Source organism: Periophthalmus magnuspinnatus, chromosome 16, assembly GCF_009829125.3.
Source record: "Periophthalmus magnuspinnatus isolate fPerMag1 chromosome 16, fPerMag1.2.pri, whole genome shotgun sequence".
NCBI lineage: Eukaryota > Metazoa > Chordata > Actinopteri > Gobiiformes > Gobiidae > Periophthalmus > Periophthalmus magnuspinnatus.
In genome coordinates this window covers 23,943,334-23,969,066 of record NC_047141.1, presented here as the reverse complement: position 1 = coordinate 23,969,066, position 25,733 = coordinate 23,943,334, and the positions used below count along the sequence as shown (strand labels likewise).

The 25,733-nt window shown below is 40.0% G+C and overlaps 2 protein-coding genes across 3 annotated transcripts in view; one reads left to right on the top strand and one right to left on the bottom strand.

Annotated features, from left to right (window-relative positions):
• Positions 1-2,326: 2,326 nt before the first annotated feature.
• ptprub (protein tyrosine phosphatase receptor type Ub) overlaps positions 2,327-25,733 on the top strand; it is a 156,300-nt gene continuing 132,893 nt past the window's right edge. For both annotated transcript variants that reach the window (XM_033980481.2, XM_033980479.2), the window contains exon 1: positions 2,327-2,615. In XM_033980481.2, coding sequence (XP_033836372.1) covers positions 2,546-2,615 — 70 coding nt within the window. In that variant the 5' untranslated portion in view covers positions 2,327-2,545. The remainder of the gene's footprint in view (positions 2,616-25,733) is intronic.
• On the bottom strand, positions 22,617-25,222 carry LOC117383329 (E3 ubiquitin-protein ligase TRIM35-like). The gene is given in 3 exon segments (XM_055227878.1): positions 22,617-24,041; positions 24,044-24,445; positions 24,731-25,222. Coding segments are annotated over 3 exon segments (1,389 nt in total). The 5' UTR covers positions 25,166-25,222; the 3' UTR covers positions 22,617-23,489.

The window sequence follows — 25,733 nt, the reverse complement described above, 5'->3', positions numbered from 1 at the left end:
TTTGCAGCCGAGTGTGAAGCAGCTGGGATGAGAATCAGCTCCTCCAAATCCGAGGCCATGGTTCTCGACCGGAAAAAGGTGGTTTTCTCTCTCCGGGTGGGTGGTGAGTCTCTGCCCCAAGTGGAGGAGTTCAAGTATCTCGGGGTCTTGTTCACGAGTGAGGGAAGGATGGAGCGTGAGATTGACAGTCGGATCGGTGCAGCATCTGCAGTGATGCGGTCGCTGTATCGGTCCGTTGTGGTAAAGAAGGAGCTGAGCCGGAAGGCGAAGCTCTCGATTTACCGGTCAATCTACGTTTCTACCCTCACCTATGGTCATGAGCTCTGGGTAATGACGAAAGGACAAGATCGCGGATAAAAGCGGCTGAAATGGGCTTCCTCTGCAGAGTGGACGGGTGCACCCTTAGGGATAGGGTGAGGAGCTCACAGGAGGAGCTCGGAGTAGAGCTGCTGCTCCTACACGTTGAGAGGAACCAGCTGAGGTGGCTCAGGCATCTGCTCAGGATGCCTCCTGGACGCCTCCCTAGGGAGGTGTTCTGGGCATGTCCCACCGGGAGGAGGCCCCGGGGAAGACCCAGGACACGCTGGAGGGACTATGTCTCTCGGCTGGCCTGAGAACGCCTTGGGGTCCCACCGGAGGAGCTGGAGGACGTGTCCGGGGTGAGGGAAGTCTGGGAGTCCCTGCTTAGACTGCTGCCCCCGCGACCCGGCCCCGGATAAGCGGAAGAAAATGGATGGATGGATGGATTTCAGCTTTCTGTTATACGCAACAATTTGAAGACTTTTCCCATTCAAAAGATTCATTCTTAATCGCTATGGCAACAGTCCTAATTTTTCATCAATGTGAAACATGAAAAGTCTAACTAGAGACTTTGTAGATAATTCAGGTAAATATAAAAATGCAAACCCCCCCCCCCCAAAAAAAAAAAACAGTTCACTGAACCACATCAGTTCATCTTTCCGCTAACATGTGACTTTATTCATATCTTGGTACAGTGTAACGGGTTATTTTTCTGTTCAGAGTTGAGGCAGTATATAAGGATTGGACAGCATGCTATGCTGTGAAAAGTTATAAAAGCTTTTAGTATTATATTCATTGAGAGGTCATTCATGAAAAAATGTCCATTGAACTGAGTTGTGACTTCCCTGTTCTTTCTGTGTTGGTGCTGCATGTAAAGCCTGTGACCGTGATGTGTTGAAAGCCAGTTCTTTCTGACTTTCCTCTGAGCTATAATGACATGTCATTACCTCTTCAGGCCTGACACTATGGATGCAGTTGTTTGTCAAGGGTTAGGAGCAGCACTCGCTGAAAGGCTGGATAAAATCTTTCATCATGTTTAAGATATCTGCTCTTGTGATGATCAAATTTGTTCTAGTGAAAAATGTGCTGTATAAAAGTTAGTTTCATTTTATCCTCTGATGCAGGTTAAGTGGGTTCAGGCAGGGCCGCACAGTGAGTTGAAATAAATTGCCAGTCTGACCGTGAAATACCAGGGTGCAAAATGGCTGACATGCATCAAGCAGGTGTAATTACAGGTGTTGCCTTGACATATGCCGTGCTCCTTTGGTTAAATGAAGTCATTTACAGAGCTATTCATTGTCATCCATCTGTCATCCAGGGCTAACAACATTAGGGACTCGTGCATGTCCAAGCAGGAGGCCAATACATGTCTCTATAGCCCTTATTTAATTCAATCTACAGCTGGGACATAAACCTATATATGACAAGGAAACATACTGTACTGTGCCGCATAATGACATCTTTATGCAATTGGGGCCTTGGTGCTACCACTAATTGCGTTACTTCAGCCATAGATTAGGCAGGGGATTGCTTAATGCAGAGTAGGTGCTGCAACCTCAGCATTTGTGAGGTGAACCTCTGAATCTCAGCAAGTAAATGAGTAATAGATGCCTAGACAATTGCATATCTTTACACTGGTAATTAATAACTGTGTGTTGCAGTGTAGGACTATTAGTAGTACTAACAATGACTCCTATTTAATTATGCCCTGTTGTTACTCCATGCAAGTACTATGATTTTAATTGAACAGTATTTAGATAAAATTAATAAAAAACAAATAAATACTAGAGGTTTGTCTGGGGGATTATAAAAACACAGTGACTTTCGATGTAATCTGGTGTTAGTCAAATGCAAAATAGCTTCTTTTCATTCCCCCACACTGAAGATGTCCTCCGCCCTGGCAAGTAGTCCTTTTTCACTGGATAAATCTGTACTTTGTTGGTTGTTGTTTGAACGTGTTCCTGCCGCTTGGGGTCGCCCGCCCATTACGCAGCGCGGGGGACAGAAAAGTGCGTTTGGAGGAAGAAATCCGCTCTCCTCGCGCTGGAGCCCAACTGTTTACCCTGACGTCAGTTTGCAGAAGTCGCTGTGCCCTGTCTCCGCTCCGTGTCTACCGCTGAAAGTCTGCTCACTGAGGAGGAGAGGAGCGACAGATGGGATAGGCGCTCTACAACTTGCCCGGACCTTTCCAAGTGACTGAAATGAATCCTGCGACATGTTTCAAGTGGACTAAAACAGCCTCAATATGAACACCTGCGCTTTTCTGTTGATTTTAGCCGTCCAGATCTACGCCGATGGCATTGAAGGACCAACAGGTAAGACGCAATTTCATACCGACTTCCCCAGTAATAGTTTATAAGTTTTTAGTTTTGAATAAAAGTTATAATTGCGAGTAAACTCAGTGCATATCTGTGTAGCGTGGTGCCAACTTTAGATCGCTGCTCCTTCGTATTACGCTCTCGTTTCATGTGGCTTTTTGGATGCGAGTTTTGCAATGTGGGATTATACAAGTTCATCCGTAAACTTTTAGGAACATTGGGGTGTTTTGAATGCCTAGAAACTCACTTTGCGATGTGCTATCTCATGCAAAATCGGGCATTTATTTCCCTAAACATTACGCACTGTGCTTTCCTGCTCTATGGCTGTGCGTAATAGCGGCACCAGGGCTCCAGGTATGAGGGAAAAGCAGCTGCTGCACCTTTGTAATCCATAGTTAGTTTTTGTTTATCCATGGCGACAGTTATCCCTCAAGCAAAATAAGCGACACTCCCACGATATAATATCCAGGATTTATGAAAGACTAGACAGGATTGCCTCCAGTGGCTTTGGGTAGTGTGTCAGTTTTCTAGGCTACCTTTCTAAAACTTACCTGATTGGTTGGTGCTTTTGTGATTTGAAATTTTGATCCCAAATAAGTGCCAGAATTGACTCTCCCATTTTAAAACAGTCCTAGCTCAAATGTTTTTTTTCCCCAACTTTCCACATTTAAATAGATAAATATCAAGCTATTGTTGATTGGTCTGGATGCAGAATTTCATAATCTTAAAAGCCCTTTGCCATACTTCTTTTTATGGTAGGATCAAACAGAACCACTTCTTAAATTACTTTAGGGAATCGCAGGGCTTGCTACAAAACTACAAATAGGCCTATGTGTAAATGGAAATCTGTATTATAATGGGAAGAATAATAATTGACTCCAAAACATATTGCATTGTCAATCCCTTTCACCTCTCACAATGCATTAGTCTTTTAATATGTCATGTAATAATGCCTCTTTTGAACATTTCAGTTCCAAAGCTGTAATGAGCATGGCTAGTTTTTTCTTTCACCTAGACACAAATGCATATTTTAGGCTCACTAAGAAGAAAATCGGGATGATAATAATAACATTTAGACTGTGTCTACTCAGCATCCAAGCAACACAATGTTAGTCATTTGTTTTTGAAAGACAACTAATTATACGGAAAACTGCTTTTTCACAGCCATCCCTGGGTTTGTATTGTTGCTTGCTGCACAGTGATTCATGGAAGTCACCATAGAACACAACTAAGTAAGCAGGATGTGTATTGTCAAGAGGTTGATTGGAGCAGATCATTAAAAGGAATGAGCCGCGACATTTGAAAGATTAAATCACACACAGGTAATTAAAAGTGTGCAGTGAAACGCTTCACCCAGGCTGTGTGAGAGAGGCTGTCAACACAAATTTAGCCCCTGTCAGTTTTTTTAGTTTGTTAACTGGAGTGTTGCAGCCTTCCCCATCTGCACATGTACCTTCCCATTAACTCCTAATAGTTACCTGTTTCTGTACGTGACTGATCCTGGCCTTTCTGTGCTCCCACATCGTGAAATGAACCAGTTGAAATGCAGCCTTGACTCCTTCCGTCTTTCCCAGTGTTGGATTTGATTAACACTCAGGATTCAGACCACGCCTTAACCTTGGATGCTTAATAACAGTTAAGCCCGAACAGTCCTGCTGGGATTTCTTGCCTTTTTCACCTGATCCATATTTTCATAACTTCTGCAATGACGGTCTTGTCTGTCTGAGTTGTAGATGTGAAATTTCAAATGGTTGTGCAATATTTTAAAAAGAGATGCAATATGCAATAGTCATATTGAATATTGGCTATATTTGAGTTTTATAATGTTCAGGCTTCAAAGTTTAGTTTAATTTATGTAAAGATAGAAGCTCGGGACTGATTTGAGAAAATTTACTTAAACTGAAATGAAACAGGATATTTACATGAAGTTGTTGCTTACACTAACACAAAATATATAAGAAAGTAAATAGTATTTCAAATAATTGAGTACTGTGTGTTTTACAGTATTGAAACACTTTATGGCTTTAAACTTGCGTCTGCATCTTAAATTAATTTACTGTTGCTTAACCTTGAAAGGGGATGTATTCTCACTATGAGCATGGCAGCCTCTTCACAGATCTGACTTGTAACTTGGCCTACAGATCTGACCAGCTTGTCTCTAAGAAATTTAATGCCATACTGTGATATATTCCAGGCAAAATAATGACATCTCCATGGACACAAGGAAGTAGCAGATCAGAAAAGTTACATAGTGCACCTTTAATAAGTGCATGTGAGGAAGATCCAGGTTTTATTATGATGCATCTCTTGTTATTATTCATCTAATAAGATATTGTCTGCCAATTATACAATCAAGATCAATTTTCTATGCAGCAGGAGACTCATTTCATTCGCACCAATTTTGTACAAGGCTGCTGTGAAATCAAAATTTGGGAGCGACTCTTTTCTACCATCCATTTTTTTTTTTGCTGTTTTTGCGCTGATGATCAAACCTGGACTGACACTTTCACTCTGTCATTGGGGAGCAGAGTAGACCCTCTCTTACCATCTGTTTCCTCTATTATCTGTGAGTGTTGTCAAGTGAGGGGTGTAATTATCCCACGTCTCATGACTCATTGGCCGGTTTGATCCGAAGTTAAGACAGAATATCCTTTTTGCTTATTTCAGTGAATAAGAGATCGCTTGGGCCGAGATGAAAAGGACTGTGTGAAGCGATGGTACGTCTGGTTGGAGCATAGAGTGGAATGAATAATGCCCCAGCGCTGATAGCTACATAAACATTGGCAATAGCTTTGGGGATGTTTTAGGACTACAGGAAGATAAGGACATTAAAGGTTAAATGTTTTAAGTTATATCAGATATGAGTAGTACAAGTGCAGATAAGGCAGGCCAAAGAACCCATTGAAGCTGATTTCTTGTTATAGCCGCATATCAGTTCAATGTTCTCCCATTTCACTGGTTTATTATTGTTGCATTATTCATATCAAGACTCCTATTTGTAGCTGCTAGACGTCCATTACTGAGGATCTATTAATACTATACCAGTGTTTCCCACATGTTTTTACTGTGAGACTTTGAGTTACAAGGGACTTTTGATTAAAGTACACACACACATACACACAGAGGTATATACATAAGGCATATTTTTTTAACAAGTTAGTGGAAAACTTTGCAATGTGACTGAAACAACAGCCCTTATTCAGATAGTATTGGGTGTTTTTGTTTTATCAGAGACCCATGGGTGCTGGCTGCAGTTATTTTTTCCATATGTGTTGACAAACAGTCATATTACTTTCACTTTTCATAAAATAAAGCGAGTAACCAGAGCACAAAAATCTGTAGGGACCGTATCATTTTTAAAACAAAAGCAGTACTAAATGAAACACGCTGCTTATCTATATGAACACAGAAACTGAGATTTTAATTCAGAGACAGATGTCCAATGTTCTGTTCCTCCTGTGTTATTGTTATTCCTCTGCACAAAGATATAGCTTTACAGGTCATTTATGTTGCCCTTAGTGAGGCAGTGAAACCCTGTGACTTCCTTGTCAACAGAGTCTGACTAGATTTCACAATACAAAAATTTCCAACTCAATTTCAATACTAAGAAAAATGATTGGTAGTTAATGCTAATTTTAATACCGTAATAGTGCTACTTTTTTGACAATAGAATGTAATTTCCAGCACGATTGTAGTATTTGTTTTTTGGTTTTTGATTTTACCAACACTTCTTATTTAGACCATTCTAAAACTGCTCAGGAAAGGTCCAAATTTGTTCTTCAGTATTGGCACTTGTTCAGATGAGTATGTTGTATCGATACTAGTTTTAATATGAGCATTGATTTCTTTTGAGTCTGACTATCGTCCAATGTATCCAAGGTACCCAGAAAGGCCAGGACAATCTATCTAAATATTTAAGGGTAGAAGATATTAATTAATGACTTAACAGGAGTGCTTTTCATAACTGTAAGCACCTGTCCAATAGTCGGTCTCCCCTGTCTGCTGCTGGTCCCATCCCTCATTGTCTTATGATGGATCTCACCTCCATCTGCCCGCTGCTGAGTGGGCAGAGGCGTTTTGTGCTAGCCTGTGATTGTTGAGCTTAATTAGCCCTGCTGAGCATTTCTACAACCCATTACAATCCTTTTCCCTAAATCAGCTCTGCGTTTGTGCTTTCGCCCAGGTCTGTAGTGTGAAGTGAACCCATGCAGAGGAGCGTTTGTGCTTCTCAGAGGTCAAGTACAGGTTATTATCATCTTTTTGAGAGCAGGGCATTGCGGTTGGTTTTACGTGCGTCATATCACATGTCTCTGTAGCCAGTAGTCTAACAAAGGAGGATGAAAAGACCCGTTTGGAAGGAAATCATCCCAATTTGCGGTAATTGCACCTGACAAACATTATCCTGCTATGCTGCATCTGTGAAAAGGGTATTATTTAGGGGTCAGGAATCAGTAGCCAATCCATAAATAGAAGACAAAAGTCTAATTGTACTCTATAGACTGAATTTCTTTGACCAGGAGACAAAGAGACAAAACGGTTCCCTTTTCAGAAGCAATAATCATGATGTGGTGGTACAAACATTTCTCCTATAGGTGCCTTTACACTCAAATTCAATTAAAGTGACACTGATGCTATAATAACTACATGTATGAAGAGTACTGGACTGAAGCAATATAAAAGCCAGGTTCTATCTAATAAACTCTTTATGTAATTCCTTATGCAAAATGCTTATTATGGCCGTAGCAACAATACATACATATATGCATCGATATAACTACCACTGTGATATATCAATATTGCCATTCAAATTAAATATGACATTTAAAAGCAGTTTGCTAGTACCCATCTTACATTAAATGGGGTCTGGAAGTTTATATTGCAAGATGTTAAATTGCCTTATATCGTTTGATCTCTATATTGTGCAGTATATTATGATTGTACCACCACATCTTTTGTATAGTCAAACATTTTACTGTGGATTCTATAAAACAATAAATATCATATTGTGCCAAAACCAGTGATTTACAAAACTTGTGCAATAATAAGACATTTATGTTTAGCCCTGACACTGTAAACATGAGCATAATGTATTAATGCGGTGTGTGTGGGGTGTGCAGCAGCCTCTTCCATTAGTGTCTGATTGTGTGTGTATCTTTAGGAGCAGGGAGCCCTCCTCTTGTGTCCTGTCATGTTGTAAGGCCCCACTGATCTGACAGACACAGGCACAAGTGCACTCCACAGCACTCTTAAGCATCACGCTGACTCCTCCATAGTCACCGGGCAAAAGAAACGCCCCTCCTCCACAAAACAGCAGGGACGCCAGCGCTCCGCAAGATGTTATTAATGTGCTATTGATTGTTCAAACTCCTGCAAAGTCCATTTTATCTCAATTTGATCAAAGTGGCATCCTGCCTGTGGCATGAAGGAGCGATACAGGAAAACAAATGACTTTGAACTGTTGTAGGACAGTGAAATGAAATTATGCTGTCTCAGTCAGGGGGTCAAACTCATCTATATTTAATTATGTAATAATGTAACAGCATGACAAAGCATTGTTGACTTGCAGAATATTTATTTGAAAATCTATCATGAAACTAATTGCATGACTTTTAAAACCACTACAAAAACATGTCCAGACTGTGTATAAAATAAAACTAGCCATACAATCTCACTTGATCTTTGAAACAGACTAAGCACGGTTGGACCTGTTTAGTACTTGAGATGCTGCTGGGAATACCAGGTGCCGTAGTAGGGCAGCAGTGACTTGAATCTAGTGCATACTGTCATTGTCTCCTTAGGCAAGACACTTTTCCCACCTTGTCTAGTACCAATGTAATATGTGCTTAAGTTACTGGTGGTTGGAGGGGCTAATGGCGCAGAATGACAGCTTCATTCTAATCAGTCTACCTCTGTGGCTAGTGGTTACAATAGAAGCTTACCACCACTAACTAAAGAACAAATGAATTATGCGATGTAAAGTGTCTTTGAGTGTCTAAAAAGCTCTATTCAATTTGAGTGCATTATTGTTATACAGAACCTGACCCTATTGATTGTGCTTATTTGGTTTAATTTAGATCCCATTATGTTGTCTTCCAATAATGCTACTGTACTATTACTGCTACTGTGTCCTTCTTTGCCTTTTGCAGCTCTAGATAGCGCGGGTCGGACACTTCCATGCAGATGTGTAATTATATTTCAAAGACACTGGGAGTGTGCTCTGCTGAGGCACTTTTCTGAGGTAGCAGACAACAAGCCTACAGAAAGTGGGTCTACAAGACTGATGCAGCGACCAGTACCACCACCCAGAGGAGAGCAAAAAGCCTTATGTGTAGTTTATATTTAGACCCCGTGTTTCACTTTTTGTACCTTTCTCTGTGTCAACACATTCAGAGGCAGATTCTTCAAGTGGCGATGGAACAAATGCAAAGGTCACCAATGTCATAGTTCAGGACTAGGCCAGGAGCACTGCTGGGACCAGTTGTTGAGCAGCCTGCTGTGCACACTCCGTGACAGACTAGTGAAATCTGATCCCCGGACAAGCCTTCCAAGACAAAACAGCTTCTTCAGGACATTTTCACCCCCTCCGCCTGTCTATATCTTTTGTTTGTCTTTTGCGGCATGACTCACGCACTTAGAGGAAGATTTTCTAGTTTGTCTTGCCTTTTTGGGGTTAGAAATATGCTTTTGGAGACCGAGCCGTGAACCTGATGAGATAAGAATCGTGCATTTATTAAACAGACGCTCTCTACTCTATTCATATATTGTGTTAGGACAGTGGAGATTTTAACAGCGTGCATAATGTGTTCTGTGCTGACTTGAAGTGGCGCTGTATTGAAAGCTCTCAGTGTGAAATCTCTTATATCGGTTCAGCTATAGCTTCATCCTCTTCTATTTTCCGTTTTGTCGCTCTCTTGCAGTAGTTTTCTGACACAGCAGTGACTGTTGTCGTGTGAGGCAAGTCCTGAGCTCTGTAGTGGCACAGGTGTCAGCTGTCAACAACTCTTAAAACTCAATGTGGGCACAAAAGTACGACTGAGCGAGCTGATGATAAAAATCAAATTGTGTTCTGATCCATGTGATGATCTGCTATTTTGGTGAAATCTTCATATTGTGATTCATATTTGATCCTGTTAAGCTCTATGCTCAAAACCATGATATTTTTAGCCTTGTAGCCTCCTGTTGCTTTAGGTTATCAAAAGACTATCAGAATAAAAAAACATGACGATTTTCAAGGTTTAACATTGTGAGTCACCAAGCCATTTAGTAAATTTGGGGTGTGCTAAACCATGTTCCTTATTGTGGTGATGTCAATGTTTGTGTATTAGACTAAAGGATGATTCATAGTATTGTCTTGCTCTCTTTCACTAGAACAAAAATAAACATAAATGATATTGGTTGTGTCAATAAAACTCTGTAAAAAGCATCTCACTATTTTTCCCAACCTGGTGTAAGAGAGAAAAAGAAATAAAACAGCATTTGATCTGTGGAAATGTCCCCAATATGGCCAATTCTGATTCTGAAGCCAGTTGAATTTGACTTTAAAGGTTCTATTTTACGCAACATTGGCTCTTGAGCTTTAAGCCAATGTTGTCACTTCATCAAAACCATATCTGGGGTTTTGTTTCGTTTCATTCACACATCCTGGTTTATTAGTAAGCCTGTTATTAGCTACCTTTTACTTTTTATTTAGTTGAGATTGGTAATTCAAGGGCGGAAATTAACCAATTTATTCTAGTGATGTGTATGGAGTTTAAAAACACAGTGGAGCACTTCCTGTATTACCACATGATGTCACAATGTGGAATGTTTTCGGTTTGAGAGAAAAAACTCAGTCTAAATATGCAGGGTTTGTTAAACATGTGTGAGTGAATCAAAACAAAACTCCAGGTATGTTTTGGATGAGGAAACAACTTTATAACATAGCTCAGAAAATAACGTAATATGGGCTCTTTAAACAAGTAGGCCCGTCTGAAATGTAGAAACTTGTCTTATTGTTGTTTAGCTCTTCTCATTCCTTCCCCCAAATGTATTTCTGCTCATATAAACAACTAGCTAAAAGGAATTGCACAGATTGTGACTCAGGCTTCATGAAAAGCCCTAGCTGTTGGTGGTGTAAAAGTGTTTCCCAAATTTTCCGTCAAAATCTTTGACATCAACAAATTTACTCTTCTGTTTAGCATATTTAGAATGAAACCATTTGTTACTTCTTTACAACTGTGCGGTGCTTACGTTCGGTTTCATCAGCGCTCCATGTGGAGAAAATTATACAATGCTCTGTCAGTTTTGCTGGCATAAAACGTTTGCTATTATTTATGAATACTCGCGACTTCCATTCTACATGTGACCACAGGGGCACTGAAGCAGGTTTCTTATTTACATGTAAATGGAAACAATTGGTGAAATCGCTATTATACTATTGGCCCAGTGCAGTGGATTCTGACCGTCACTCTCTTTGCGCAGTAACACAAGTAGAAAGAGGGAGTTTTTAAGAGTTGCTTTGGTGTGGTTCAGGTGCAGGAGTGAGACTTAACAAAAGCACAGCCTATTGATTTCTCAAAGCGTCTGTCACAGTCAGCTTATTGTCTTCTTCCTTTCGAAACTCTGCCTTCGATCCTCTGTGACCTCCCATCGCACTGCTCCTCTCTTTGATACGAAGCTTTTCCTGCACTTACACCATGGGACCAGTGCCATCGCATTGTAAAAAATACTGTGGACGCCTTTGTGTGTTTTTAAGGGTATTTCATCGGCTTGTAGTTTGAAAGCCCTTTGCAGCAACTTAAACTCAGGGCTCCAGACTAACGATTTGAGTTGCACCGCTACACCTAAAATTTTCATTTGAGTGCACTGGAAAATGATTTGGGTGAACCAAAGCCTATTTAAGCCATTGTAATATATTGTGTTTCAATTGCCTCAACAATCAGGGCTAAATAAATAACTTTTATATGGACATACAGTACATACTCTATACTATTCACTTATTAAAGAAAAAAAAAAAACACTAAATAAGTTAAGTTAAAACAAAACAGAACAAGTTAGAAGCCGATAAGTGTAATTTACAAAAAAAAAGCTGTTAAATATATATTGACTTCAAAAACTAGTTAGAGTGTTAAGGAGCTTTACAGTTTGCTATAGCACATGCAGAGTGAGCCCTCTTACTTTCAGTTTCAATAGTTGATCTTTGACATCATTTGCCATCTAGTTTTATCTTCTTTTTCACCTTGCGCAACGGCGGCCTTATTTGAGTAATTAAGACAGTGTGGTACATTTGCAGGTTTGATGTCGATGTCTAAAGGTAAATACAGTGTCTCATTCACACACAGATGAAAAAAGCCAAACTTAAGAGCTCTGCCGTGCTTTTAGCCCTGTGCACTGGAGCTTAACCTGAGCACATCGACCTCAGCATCATGGATGGTTTTAGCGGTCTGGTCAGAGCGAGTGAATTAACACCTTTTTCTTTATGTTGTCAATTAAAACAATCCTTTAAGTGTGTTCTGTATTCTTTAATCCATGTTTATAATGAGGAGAGAGGACACAGGAGAAGGGATATAATGAGGATCTGTCGGGTGCACCAGCCAAAATTTTAGGCGCCCAAATTGGTCGCACTCTGGAGCCCTGAGACTTGACTGCGTAATTAATTAAAGTTTAATTGAGATCAAAATTCAATCATTTCTAATCATAAACGATGCTGATGTTTTTTTAATCAAGAGGTCTACAGCCAATCCTCTGTCGGTAAAAGCTGTGGTTCAGAGCTGAGTTCAGACTTTGGGGGAAGAAACTTTTTTCTTTTAAAGGTGAACAATATATGTGACTTTACTAGAAGAGTGTTGCTTTGAATGTTCCACAGTATGACACTTATCTCATTGGTGGCATGCAGGTGACTCCACCAGATCAAGTTACAGGTTAGATCTATGGAGATCTATGTATTTCTACCATTAAAAACACCTTTGATTGAATAAAGGCAAGATATGAGTGTGTATTGATTCTGTTCAGGAAAATTAATATAGAAAGCCTTTTTGTTTTTATTAGTTGTTTAAGTGTTACAACATAAAAATCATGCTCAGTCAATATAAGAAACATGTGATTAATATTTTTGTCAGTTTGCCAACCCAACTATATGGTTCAAGCCTCATTACCAGCTGATTGTGTGAAAACAGTGTGCATTATTCACATCTTTAGACAAGGTGGTACAACCGCCGCAGGCTAAGATATGACTCACATTTTTCGACCTCGTATATTTTAACAGCTGTCGACTTTGAAGAGATCCTAATGAATAGAGATAGCCCCAGACCAGGAAAATATATGCCCTTTCGCCTTTAGATCATTGTTCAGATCAACGTGTGGCTCAAAAACACACGCTTTGTTAAAATACTACCCTGTGATGTCTGCCAAGGTTATCCTCCCTGGAGGGTTGTGTACAGGTGGCATTTACTGCGGCTCCAGTCTGCTCAGGGCTCTTCGGGGTCCTCCTCACTTCCTCGCTGCCAAGCGTTCCTAAGAGACGGCCCGTCAAACACTTTCAAAAGACTTTGTTTGTTCCTGTGCCGCTGGAGTGGACTGGTGAGGCCAGTTAGCCATGTCCAAAGGAAGTTTGGGAAGGTGGTTCTCTTTAAGCTCCACTATCCAATTGTATTTTTTGTCACGGTTGAATACACTCTTCCCGCCATGGCAACAGCCTAACTACCGTCCTGCCTAAAAATGTGAATAGACCACACCTTTGCTGCATGCACCAATGGACTATCATAACGACTTCCAACTGAAATTAAATCTTACTTCAAATCTAATAGACGCCAATCCATAGAATTAATTAAGATTGTATTTTCCTGTTTCTGATTACAAACACCTGACTCCATGGGTGGAGTTTGAAGTGCAGATACCAGTTACACCAATCACACTGTTTCATTTTACCTACCAGCCTCTCCTTTGCTCTCACTCTTTTCTTTAATCCTCCAGGTACTTCTCAGTTTAGCAGCTAAATTTGAAATGTGGTTGTGGGTGGAGTTTGTGTGTTTAGTTTCACTTTAACTAGTTCACCTGGTAACAACATCATATACTGTAAATGAACAAGGGGAATTCAAACTCTAATAATTTGTTCCATCACTTTCATTTCTCTCTCACCTGGGATTCAAAAAGTTTCAAAATTTCCCACTGTCTTAAGAAAAAAGTATCACGTTGTTTCTTTCCACTAATGATGTTAGATGCTTTGATGTAAGCGGCATTGACTGGACTGAACAAAATCCCCCCACCATTTTTTTCTCTCAAATGAATAAGGAAAAGGAAGACCACTGTTTCACATAACCGCAAGCCACAAGTATGCGATTGCCCACAGAGCCCATGGGTGTCATTAACAAAGGGCTTAATTCATTATACCAAGAGAAAATCGTAATTATTGCTTCCTTCGTTTACGTGTGGGTGTCGGAACAAGCTGGCCAGGGTCTGCTCTGTGCTTATGTGAAAGGGCCAGACTGCTCCCACCTGATTATACTGTATGTAAATGTTTGCCAACTCCTTTGGCCATTTTCGATTTTCATAAATCACATACATGGATTGCAGGTTCTTTGTTTGCTTTATTTTTCTACAGTGAAAATGCTAATGAGAGCATTAGCATAAAGCACTAATATTTCTCTGATGATAAATTCTTGGCAGTGGACAAGATTAAAGGCGTAGCTTTTCTGTTTAGAGAGAGGTAAGTATGTAGATTGTGTTGGGACCTTTGCAGATATAGGTGCACGGCCCTAGACTATTTCGGACAAGCTGGGTAATTAAGAATGGGCTTAGCTGGGATCATGTCTGCGAGTGGGCTGATCACGGGAGACAGCAGTGAAGGCATTAGAAGAATAGTGGTTAATTTAGGTATTACTGCTCTTAGCGCTGGTATCATGTGACATTAAGACAGCTGACAATAGAAGCCTGTTGATGCTAAGATCCTGAGCTCGCTGCTAATAGGCTTTACTCCAGATAGCTTTGTTTACACACTCCTCTTTCTTTCTTTATCTCCCTTCCTCATGCATTCAGACTTTCACATTTTGTCTCAGCCTAATTAGAAAATGGAAATATTTTGCAGTACACGTCCCTGGGGCATTTTAGCTCTGTTTTGAAGTATTTGCCTTACTACAGCACCTTTCAGATTGTGACTGTTCCTCTCTGTTTCTCTTGTGAATGCACACACTCTTGTCTAGTTTGGAGATATTTCTGTGGAATGTAATTAATGTTCTCATTAAAAGAGGGAACGAGCTGTAGGGCTGAACTCAAAGCCCGATACCCCTGGGTGCCTGCCCTCATCTTATTCTTTAGGAGGCATGAATAGATGGTGCGTGCCCTCGGAAACAATGAGAAACAGAGCTAGTCGCTTTCTTGGTCCAGCCCTTTATTGTGAGGTGCACACAGCCGTAACCTGATGCATGCTGCCTATACTCCACTTCTGTTGTTTTGGAGTAAATTTGGGAACAGGCCTGTGTGAATAACAACAATGTAGGCGGGCTTTATCAAACACAAAGGTCGTATCAAATGGTCCATCTAATTCACTCCATTACTTTCGCACAAAGTGGTCTTATTTTTGGAATATACTTTTCTCTAAGTGGTTTGTTGGCAGAATTAACAGTGCATGACTCGATACAGAAATGCTTTGTTTTGACCTTATTGAGAGGGAGCGCTGAATTGTTTTCCTCAGTCTTTAAAGGCTAATCCCATCAGAGGAAGTGCACAGCATGAAGGCCTAACTGCAGCAGCGTCTGAGCTGCCAGGACCAAGCAGACAGGAATGTGTTTGTCTGCCCAACTTAAAAAGGCTTTACTCAATCCTGGCTGGAAACAAAGAAGGAAAAGTCCTCAGTAACATTTGACTTCTTAATTCCACTTCTTGAACTGTGATGGCTAAGGGCCTATTGCTGGGTTTCAGATGGCATCACAATTGCGTTTCAGACAGCCCCACACTTGTTACCGCCACCTTGTTATCTCGGCCTACATCATCAAAGGTATACTGCTTCCTACAATGGAAATATAGCTGGACTAAAATAGACTAGATTGGAATGGACAATACTATCACATTGTCTTGAGGGTTCATTTCTCTGGGTGCTGGGTTCTGTACTGATGGTAAATAAACTTTTCCTGTGTAACTCCAGCACCATACATCTTCTCCCAACCCTCGACTGTATCAATGAATTCTAAAATACAGATGAGTGGGACCTAAAATGAATATTGTCATGCAGAGTTTTGTGGCTCTAGTAACTAATAGAAACTATCAGGCTCAACATTTGTATATTTACCTTTTGGATTTTTCACAGCAAAGTACAACGTTATCCATAGTAAGACCTGTCTCTTGTCCCCCATCTGGCAATATGACATCATCACATTTTAGACTCTGAAACCCACCAATAGTCCATGTGGATAAAAGCAGTGCACAACTTTTGATAGGAATTCCATGTGGGATTGTGGCGATGTAATTGTGGCCTGGATGTCATTACGGCAGATGAATTAACCAGGTCCACCTCAGAGAAGAGCCTTCCCGCTCGGCTGCCTGTCTTTTGGCTTGGTTAGGCACACGTCCTCCTGGGGCTGTGGGCTCATTCAGTACTGCGGAGATGGAAAGGAGGATTTATCCCAGTCCAGTGAGTCCCTGTGGCGCCTGCCGGAGGATTTAAGAGTCCTCCGTCCGTCTGTCTGCGCCTCCACTGAGATACAGGCAGATTTTCCTTTGGCCACTGTATTGGTTTGTGCCAGCACCTGCAGCTCATGTGCTCTGTTTGAAAATTAATATTGGGGGAAGTGAAGGAGAACCATGAGCGAGATGCCATAGAGATAGATTGCACAACACTTTTGGAATTTCTTGTCCTCAATACTATCTGTTCTTACAATCTGTAATTGAATAAATGCAAGATACATCAGTTTAAAGTCATAGTATGGAATGTTCCAGGCAAAGCAATAACATCTGCGGGGAGTCAAGCTGGTGGCAGAACCTACAGCAGCAAAGTTAAATAGTGTGCCTTTAAATCATTGATATGTTCACTTTCTAAAAATTGTGTGTTAACTTAATTCATAAAAAAGCAAAAAATAGACAAAGTAACATTTAGCTCAGCATATTATTCCTCTCTGAGTTATTAAATCATAAGCTGATTGTTAATGTGACAGGTCCAAGCCTAATTTTCTTATCGTGAGCAATAATTGAAATCGGTATTCCTTGAAATACAAAATGCCACCAAAGAATTTTTTCTTTCCAGTAACTATAAATTGTTTTGTATTATGTATACCTCTGTATCTAATGACAGCCAGGTGCTCAAAAGGGCACAGTAATTTAAGCCTGCCTACAACAACACAATCCAAAAGTAGGTTATCTCCAAATTTGTGTCCCAACAGATGTTTTTGCTTGTAATCAATCGTGGTGTTGTTTTCTCTGGCAGAGTTGGAGCCTGAAGCAGCTGGAGAAAGTGTGAAGGCTGATTTACTGGAAGACACACAGAGAATGCACCTGCTTTTCCACAGCTGTCGTCTGCCTTTCACATTCACCCATTTCTACCTTTTGTGCTTTGTGAAGGGTTATGATCTTAAAACAGGAGTTTGATTTATAAGCCCTGGATTGAATTCACTTTCAACTGTCTTATGTTGCGGTTGACTTCTTTCTAAATCCATTCATGTAGCTGACAACTAGGGATGTCACCACACCATATCAAATATGAGTTTCATTATTATGAGAAGACGCATCACAAATGAATTGAAACTTTGAAAATCATTTTCATTCTTGTTGTCATCTTTCCTCTAGTGTCTGACCAGCTTTATGAAATCAGCAATTCTGAATTAAGTGAAAGTTAATGTGACCAAAACAGCCAGAGGAATGAAGGAAGTGAATTGAAGTGACATTTTTGTATCTAATATGGTCACATTTATCATTGTATAGTTCTCATGATTACATTGTGACCTAAATAATCACAATTTGATTCACTGGCTAACGTTGACATCCCCATGACAACTACATTTTATAGGACAGACCAAATCCTCCTCACTCTTCCTTCACCTGTTATATCCCTTGAGGCTGCTGTGGAGTTTACATCAGTAATTTTTGAGGGAGAATTTGGGTGTCGAGAGAGCTCAAAGCCAATCTGTCTGTGACAATATGCCCGTCTGCCTCCTCCCCAGGCACTCATTAAGCCAGTTTGTGAAAGTACGTGTTTCCGGAGGTTGTGATGGAAGGGGAAAAACATTCCCGCATCCGAGGTTAAAAGACCCCAACAGAGACGTAATTTTCAAACCTGGAGCGAAGGGAGAATCTTAACTTCATTAGTCAGTTCCCGCTGTACACATTAACTTCATTATCCTAACCCAGTCTAGAGTGCAAGTGTCACACCTGCAACTATGTAAATCGCCAAGGCTTTCCTCCCCCCCGAGTGAGAGTGTAGGGAATGAAGGAGGGTCAATTGGTGCCCCAGGGGCTTCTAGCAGCGGTGCAATTTGCAAGTGTATAATGATCAGGTAAAGTATGCTACATACTCTTTCTATAATTTATCCAGTTGAAGTCACACTTGCTTTGGTGCAGGCCCATGCATGTGCAAACAGGTAAACAGGCTTTTGTTCAGGTCACAGTAGCAACCGAAATATGTGTCACTATCTCTCCTCTGGCATCTAGAGTGAACTGATTTTCTTTTACTTGTTTTGAAAGACCATAAATTGAAAACAAACTTTTTGAAAAGCATAATGTTGGTTTAATTGAATAGGAGTGTGACAGTTTTGATTTCTAAACATGACAGTCACAGCAACAGGAAAAATGCTGAAACACTTTGGAAGGCCAAATTCTTTGTTTTTCAGCACCCCCTATTAACAGCATACTTAAACTAAATCAATCTGGTAATTGCATAGAGGACTTCTGGTATATAAACTTAATTGGTTGTTTTATTTTTTTCATGTAAAAGATTTTCTCTATATCTATTCATGTTGTAGTTTATACCCACAATATTCAAATGCATTTTTAGTGGAGTGATTTCAGCATACTTTTATTGAAAATCTATACGGGTGACATCACAGTTTTGTGGTCATCCCTTTAATTGACTTGTGGCTACATGTGACGTCATTTATTTTCACTGTTCCACTTTACTCAGCTATCATTCAAAAGACGTTCTACATAAACATTTGCCCTCACACTCACTTGGCCTTTAAGAAAAAGGGCAAACATTAACCTCTTTTAACCCAGATCGATTGGCTGCAGTTCAGGTCGGGGCTCAGAGCTCTCTATTATGGACTCAGTGTTGGTTTACACATGTATTACTGCTGCCTATGCCCCCGAGACAAAGCAACTGCATGATAGCTTTGAGTGGAGGGCAGTCAGGCAAAACAATCATATCCATCTTGTTCTTATTCCCAGTATTGACTGAAATGAAGTTGATTTTTCTCTCTGTTTGTTTACAGTGTCTTGTGGATGTAACTGTATGCGGTGGATAAAGCACTTAGGAGCTGCCATGAAAACTAGTTTTTAGAAATAGTCTTAAAGGCTTTAGGTTTTTAAAGTGCACATTTGAAACACATCCAACACTAACATTCTGAACTAAACTGCTCAACTAATACAAGAATAGCTTGCGTTTCAGAACAGGTTTGTAGCGGTCTAAACTACAGGGATTTCACAAATTATACAAGAGTATGTCTACAGTATATTCTGTGGTTTGATGTGCACAGGATTTGACTAATCTTGCAGCCAAAAAGGGTTAGTCTTAGCTTTGATCCTGTTTCTTGTAATAGTGCAAAGTATTTCTTGTTTGATATCCTCTGATAATATCATAGAAACTATCATTTTGTATTGAACATTGCATTCTATTGTTATTCTATTCTATAGTGCTTTATAGTATTATCTTTAGTATAACCTTTCCCTTAATATCAAAATGGAGTTTAAAATTTTAGTAGAGTTACAACACTACCTGTTGAAGCTTCTTGTTCTTTCCCCGTGTGACCATTCTTGGTGCATTTCATATTCTCCACACACCCACACACAGGGTCTAATCTAACATTCATAAGAAAGGCTTTGGTGTGGGTTTGGGCTAAAACGTAAACCTAAGCCCTCTGTCAGACTCCCAGGGAGGATATTTCACCTGACCTACAAATGCTTCAGAGGAGTCAACCCCCCACAACACACACACACACACACACACACACACAGACCGACAGTTCCCTCGTCCAGTGTTCCGGTCAAGGTGAAGTGTGTGTGTATTTTTGTTTTATTTGAGGGTAAGAGACACCTCATTGAGATGAGGGACACACGCTCACCACTGCCCCACATGTAGCACTGCTGTTATTGTCAGTCTCAAGTCGACAGCAGGGATTCACTGAGATTCAAAGTGCTGCTTTTTGGAAAAATCCGAAAGACTGACACTGATGAAAGTTAAATCCTCTCTGAACCAATTCTCTATCTAATGTTGTCATGATACCTAAATTTCAAACTATATCGGAAAAGGCAAAAGCTTGATACTCTATTTCCTCAGTTTGACATTACAATGATAAAAATAAATAAAATAAATAAATAAATATAATAAATAAAAATACAGCGCTAAATAGAATGTTATTTTCAACATTTTAGTAGTATCTTTAAAATGTGGCCATATTCTAGTTCTGAAATGGACCAATGTCATTATAAAAGTAGTCCAGAAAGGTTCATATTTAAGGAAAGAGGCACACAACTTGAGAATTGATAATACTCATAACTAATAAAACATACTCATTTATTAGAATTATGTATTTTCATTTCTCCAGTTTGTTGTCTCTGTTTTGCTCCCATCTTTAAACCAGGCTGCGTGGTACAATATGACATTTACAAAAAACAGTTATAAATGATCTTGTTATAATTTTGGCCTAAAGTTCTGGCCATTAGTTTTGTATTTCTAATCCATCATTGGTCTGACAGGAGGATAAACACACATTTTTACATGCTGAATATACTTTTTGGTAAATTATAGTTTTGTCTTATCGCCGTCGTGTGTGGCAGGGACTTACATTAAGTCCGGGAGGCACCAACAAACCCAGACAAAGGGAAGCACCCAGGTTGGTCATTAGTGGTTATAGCAACATGAAAGCTCAAATCACTCACTGCGCTGTTATTATCTCTGCATCTGTGTCTGTGACGGCTTCCTGTCTTCAGACGGGCTTGTGGTGGGTGCAGTGACCTTTCGTTGGAAACTCCATGTGACTATAATCCTGCACATTTGAGGGTCTTAACAACAAACTAGCACAGACCAGACAACCTTGTAGTACTGAGCAGCCCTGTGGCAAAAATATGGGTATTCTGAGGAGGATAACTTTACAGCAGGCCCGAAGAGGATTCATCCATAAAGACTCCAAGTGGTTTCAACCAAACCAAAACATGAACGCCCTTCGAGACAACTGTTGTTGCGATTTTGGGCGTTACAAAAATAAAATGAATTGAATTGAATTGAATTTCAATGATGAGTGGAGGTTTTGATAATGCAGTAATGCTTTACCTACTTCAAACTCAGATAAGTAAAAAGATAACTGTAAGGTCAAATAATTTGCTCCTACAACTGTGTAAAATTAAATTTTTTTCAGTTAATTTAAGTTTTTGTTGTTTTAGCAGTGAGAAACGTACAGCAGTGCAAATAATACTGTCTCTCTGCAAGGTGCAAACAGATTTTGAATTTGATGCTATTCAGAAGTACAGTCTTTGAGCGCAGCTGTTGGTCCACTGTTTACTAACAAAATATTTGTCATTAGTTTAATAGAGCTTTGTGTTTCTGTCCTCCAATTCAGTCTCAACATCTAAAATGTTATAAACTAATTTTTATTCAGCTTTCATTCATCAAAAATCCCTTTTAAATGGTGCATTCAAATTCCTCTCAAAGATTTACATCTAGGACACATTCATAGTTTCTGCAGACACTGGAGGTACGTGAGGTGACTTGTCCTGCTGAAGCATACCAGAATAAAATGTTTTTTTCAATAATTACATATACAGTTACATATTACTGGCTTCTCTCCAGACCCCAGGGCAACGATAGATGTCAGCGGTACTGTCCTCTGTGCACTGATCCAGCCTTTTCTGTTCCGATACCGATGTTGGTGCTTTGGCTTTAAGTATCTGCCGATGGTCAATATTATGTAATACCAGTGCAGAAGCTAAAAATATTATTTATTTTCTTTAAACACAAAAAAACAAAAAAAATCCAAACGGGTTTTCTAACTGTTATTTATCATTTAAAGTACAGAACAGCTTTGAAAAAAAACAAACAGGTACAATATTACAAGGTGTTTTAGGCCAACACTGGCCAGTAAATTATTACACCAATTTATAGATGAAAATGGGATATCAACTCAACTGATATCTTAGAACCAATATCCGATACCAGTATCATTATCAGTGCATCCCTAGTTATGACACATTTGAATCTTCAGTTGAACCAATAGTGATTTTAAGATGCTAAACGCTAAACATTTCATTCAAGTAATTTCTCTGACGAGGCCACTGTGGCCATGTGTTCCGTGTGCAGACAAGAAAACATGTGCCCAATGCAAAGAGACTTTGTACACGACTGTATGTTTCTGCCTTTCTCAGGTAACTTTTTATTCACCATTTTTATTCACAATAAACAGTGGCTGCTTTAAACTTGTCGCTCAGAATTCATCTTGTGTTAAAGGAACAGTCACGGTGCTGCAGACCCGCCCCTTTCTCTCTGTGTGGCATAAAGCATGAAACTCACACATAGAATACAACTTATTTGAAGCATATTTTTTATAATAAGGAAAATAACAAAATAAAACAGCATTTAGAATGTGTCAAGAAGAATTAAGGTAGGTCTGTATGACACATCAGGACATAGGAAGTCTATAATGAATTTACAGTGAGCTTATTAGCAGGCTACAATCCAATACTGTTTCTTTCTATTTGTAAATGTCATATTTTAAGGCTTTATATGTATTATATGTTCTGCTTTAGTCACATTTAGGCCTACATATTAAAACAAATAAATAAAAAAGGTTTTACACTTCAAAAATCTGGTTAATTTAAAATGTGTGATTGGTTTTACTTTATTGATTATCTATGAAATTCATCATCAAATTATTGGTTATCAGTACCGGTTCAAAATTCTATTATTGCACATCACTACCAAATGTAATCTAACTAACCAATACATACAAGATAAAGGAGTTTGATGCCATACTGTAGAGCATTACAGGCAAAGCAATAACTTCTCCTTAAAGACAAGCAGTTGATGATGATTAATTTGGATAGTATAGTTTACCGTGATTTTAGAAAGCAATGAACAACTTGTTTCAAACAAGTCAAAAACTCTTTCTTCATATGAATGGTCCCACAATTCTGATGGTTCATATTAAAAAACTGAGTCCTTAAAGAGGGGGTATTACATTTTTATCAGTTACTAACAGTTAACACATCACATATTTAGATCAGCATGTTACCTTTTATTGTTTCGAAATTGCTATATTTGCAGAAAACAATGTGTTAACATGTTAGTTTCATTTTGTTTTGCTTTGCTCCCTGTGCTTAGTCACTTCCCCTTCAGAGCGCTATCACATTACAATCAGCACGCATCCCATTAATGAAACTACTGCACATCACATTAGGTTTGTGAACTTTTAGTGTATTGCTTTGTATTTTGCTTTTATTGCTGCCATGCAGGAGCATGGCTTGTGGGCTGAGCTTTGTTTAGGATCATACTCCTAACCGTAAGGAGGGCTCGAAGCGCCCAAGTACTCTCATTGGGTTCCCCTGTATAAATAAAGATAAAGAAAGAAAGATTAGAGCCCAGAAGAGATAGCTCAAGACTCAAATATGCATGGAAGACATATATCTCTTCAGGCATGTTTTTGGTGAGGAAACGCTATGGTAGAAGACTCCAAAAAGTCTTACATAATACCCCCTTTTTAAGTTTCAGTATTTACACTTTACAGTGATGTCCTTTGGTAAAATCTCCAGGGGAATGTTGTCGTCTGTGAAAAAATATGGAACTAGCCCGTCAGTGAATGTGTCTGTGAATGTGTGTGTGCTCAGATCTGTGTTTATGATGGGGTCACTAAAGGTCAGTGTTCTTCTATCAAAGTCCAGCTTCACTCTCAGTCTCTGCAGACTCATCACAGATAATGGTTTGTCTGTATCTGGGTGAGAATAAGCTGAATATTTACCATTAATCACGTTTATAAACCAACATCCAGTCTCAGTCTTTTCCTCTCTCAAAACATGTCCAGTCACACCTGCAGACCAACTTTTACTGTCCCCGACTTCCACGTCCCAGCTGTGAATCCCTGATCTAAACACTTTGGATCCAAATACAATGTGGTCTTTACTTCTTTCTGGATTCTGTGGAAGCCTCTGTCTCTCTCCACACCTCACTGAACTCAGATCTTGAGACAGCATGAGTTCAGGGTCTGCACTGTTTTGATCCAGAATGACAGGGTAGAACTTCACCAGTCTCCTCATCTTCTCCTCCAGATGTTAAACCCCAGGTTTCCCAGATGTTTGGTCTGGTCTATCAAAACTCCAGGTTCCATCTGCGGCTCCTCCACCAGGGTGCGGTCCTGCAGTATCTCCACTGTAGACTTGTACTGTAGCACGAAGAAGGTGTCTGTGGCCCTCAGCTCCTCCTCTGTCTCTGCGATGGTCTTTGACACAGCCTCCATCTCTCTGCTCACAGCGACCATCTTGTCCTTTATTCTCTGAGTCTTCTGTTCCTCCTCCTCCTTTAGAGCCTTAATTCTGGAGTCTTCTTCCTCCAGCAGAAACTGGTGCAGTTTGTCAAACTGTTCTTGGATCTGTGCCTTTGTTTGTTGTACCTGGGCTGTGATATAAACCGCTGTGTCTTCAAACTCCTCTTTCTTCCCAGTCAGAACCTGCACAGAAAGGGTCAAGAGTGAATCGGACAGAAACAGCCCTCTGGTCTGTGGGGTCTCTGACACATTATTGCGATGAATGTGAGTGAACACAGTTCAGCCTCTGATCAGTAGTAAGTGTGCTCTGATAGTGGTCTGTGTGAGCTGGAAGGCTCCACATGGCGGCAGACACTAGTGGTTAGCACTCTCTCCTCTTAACAAGAAGGTCCTGGGAAGGTCGTTACATGTATACTGACAAGTTGAAACATTAACATAAAGACAGTTAGAATGGTGAAAATCCTGTACCTGCAGTTTGTCTCGTAGAGACTTGATGGACTTCCTCAGGTGTTCTCTCAGGTCCTCAGCCACCTCCTCGATGGGACTAAATCTGTGGTCTTTGTGAATCCTGGAGTCTCTGCAGACTAGGCAGACCGGCTCCTCATGGTCCAGACAGAAGAGCCGGAGCTTCTCTGAGTGAAGACTGCATAGATGATCCTCTGCAGGGGTGTGCTCTCTCTGCTCTGCAAACGTCTGCACCAGGTTCCTCAGAACCAGGTTCAGAGGAGGAAAATCCCTTGAGGACCTTCTCTTACAAACTGCACAGGTCTTTATGGGTTTGTCCCTCCACCAGTTCTCTAGACAAACTTTGCAGAAGCTGTGGCTGCAGGACACAACCACAGGATCTCTGAAGAGCTCACGGCAGATGGGACAGGTCAGGTCCTCCTCCAACCTGGAAGCCATTTTGTTTCTAAATCTAAAACCACATTGAGACCAAACACAATTTGTTATTGCAGCATGTTTTCAGAGCCATTTAAAGAAAGAAAAAAAAAAAAATGTCAGTGCTTTATATTACTAAACACAAAGTCTTCACCAAAACCTCTAGTCATGACCAGGTTTCTTTTCTAAGATATAAGATAAACCTGACTTCAAATGTAGAAGAAGTAAACCAACAGTAACTCCTTTTAATAATGTTACTCACTTGGTGATGAAGGTAGATTTAATTTGGTTGTTGTTTTTAATAATGTTGTATGTAGGACTGTAATCAGAAATTCTTAGTCGACTAAAGATGTGTCCTGCCAATCAGTTAGTTAGCTAGTTATGGTGGCTGAAAGGCTAGCACTCACGCTTCACAGCAAGAAGGTTCTGGGTTCAATCCTTGAGACGCCTGGACCTTTCTGCATGGAGTTTGCATGTTCTTCCCGTATCTGGGAGGCAAGGCAAGTTTATTTGTATTACACAATTCATACCCAAGGTAATTCAAAGTGCTTTACAGAATAGGAAAGACATTAAAATCACAATACAACAAATC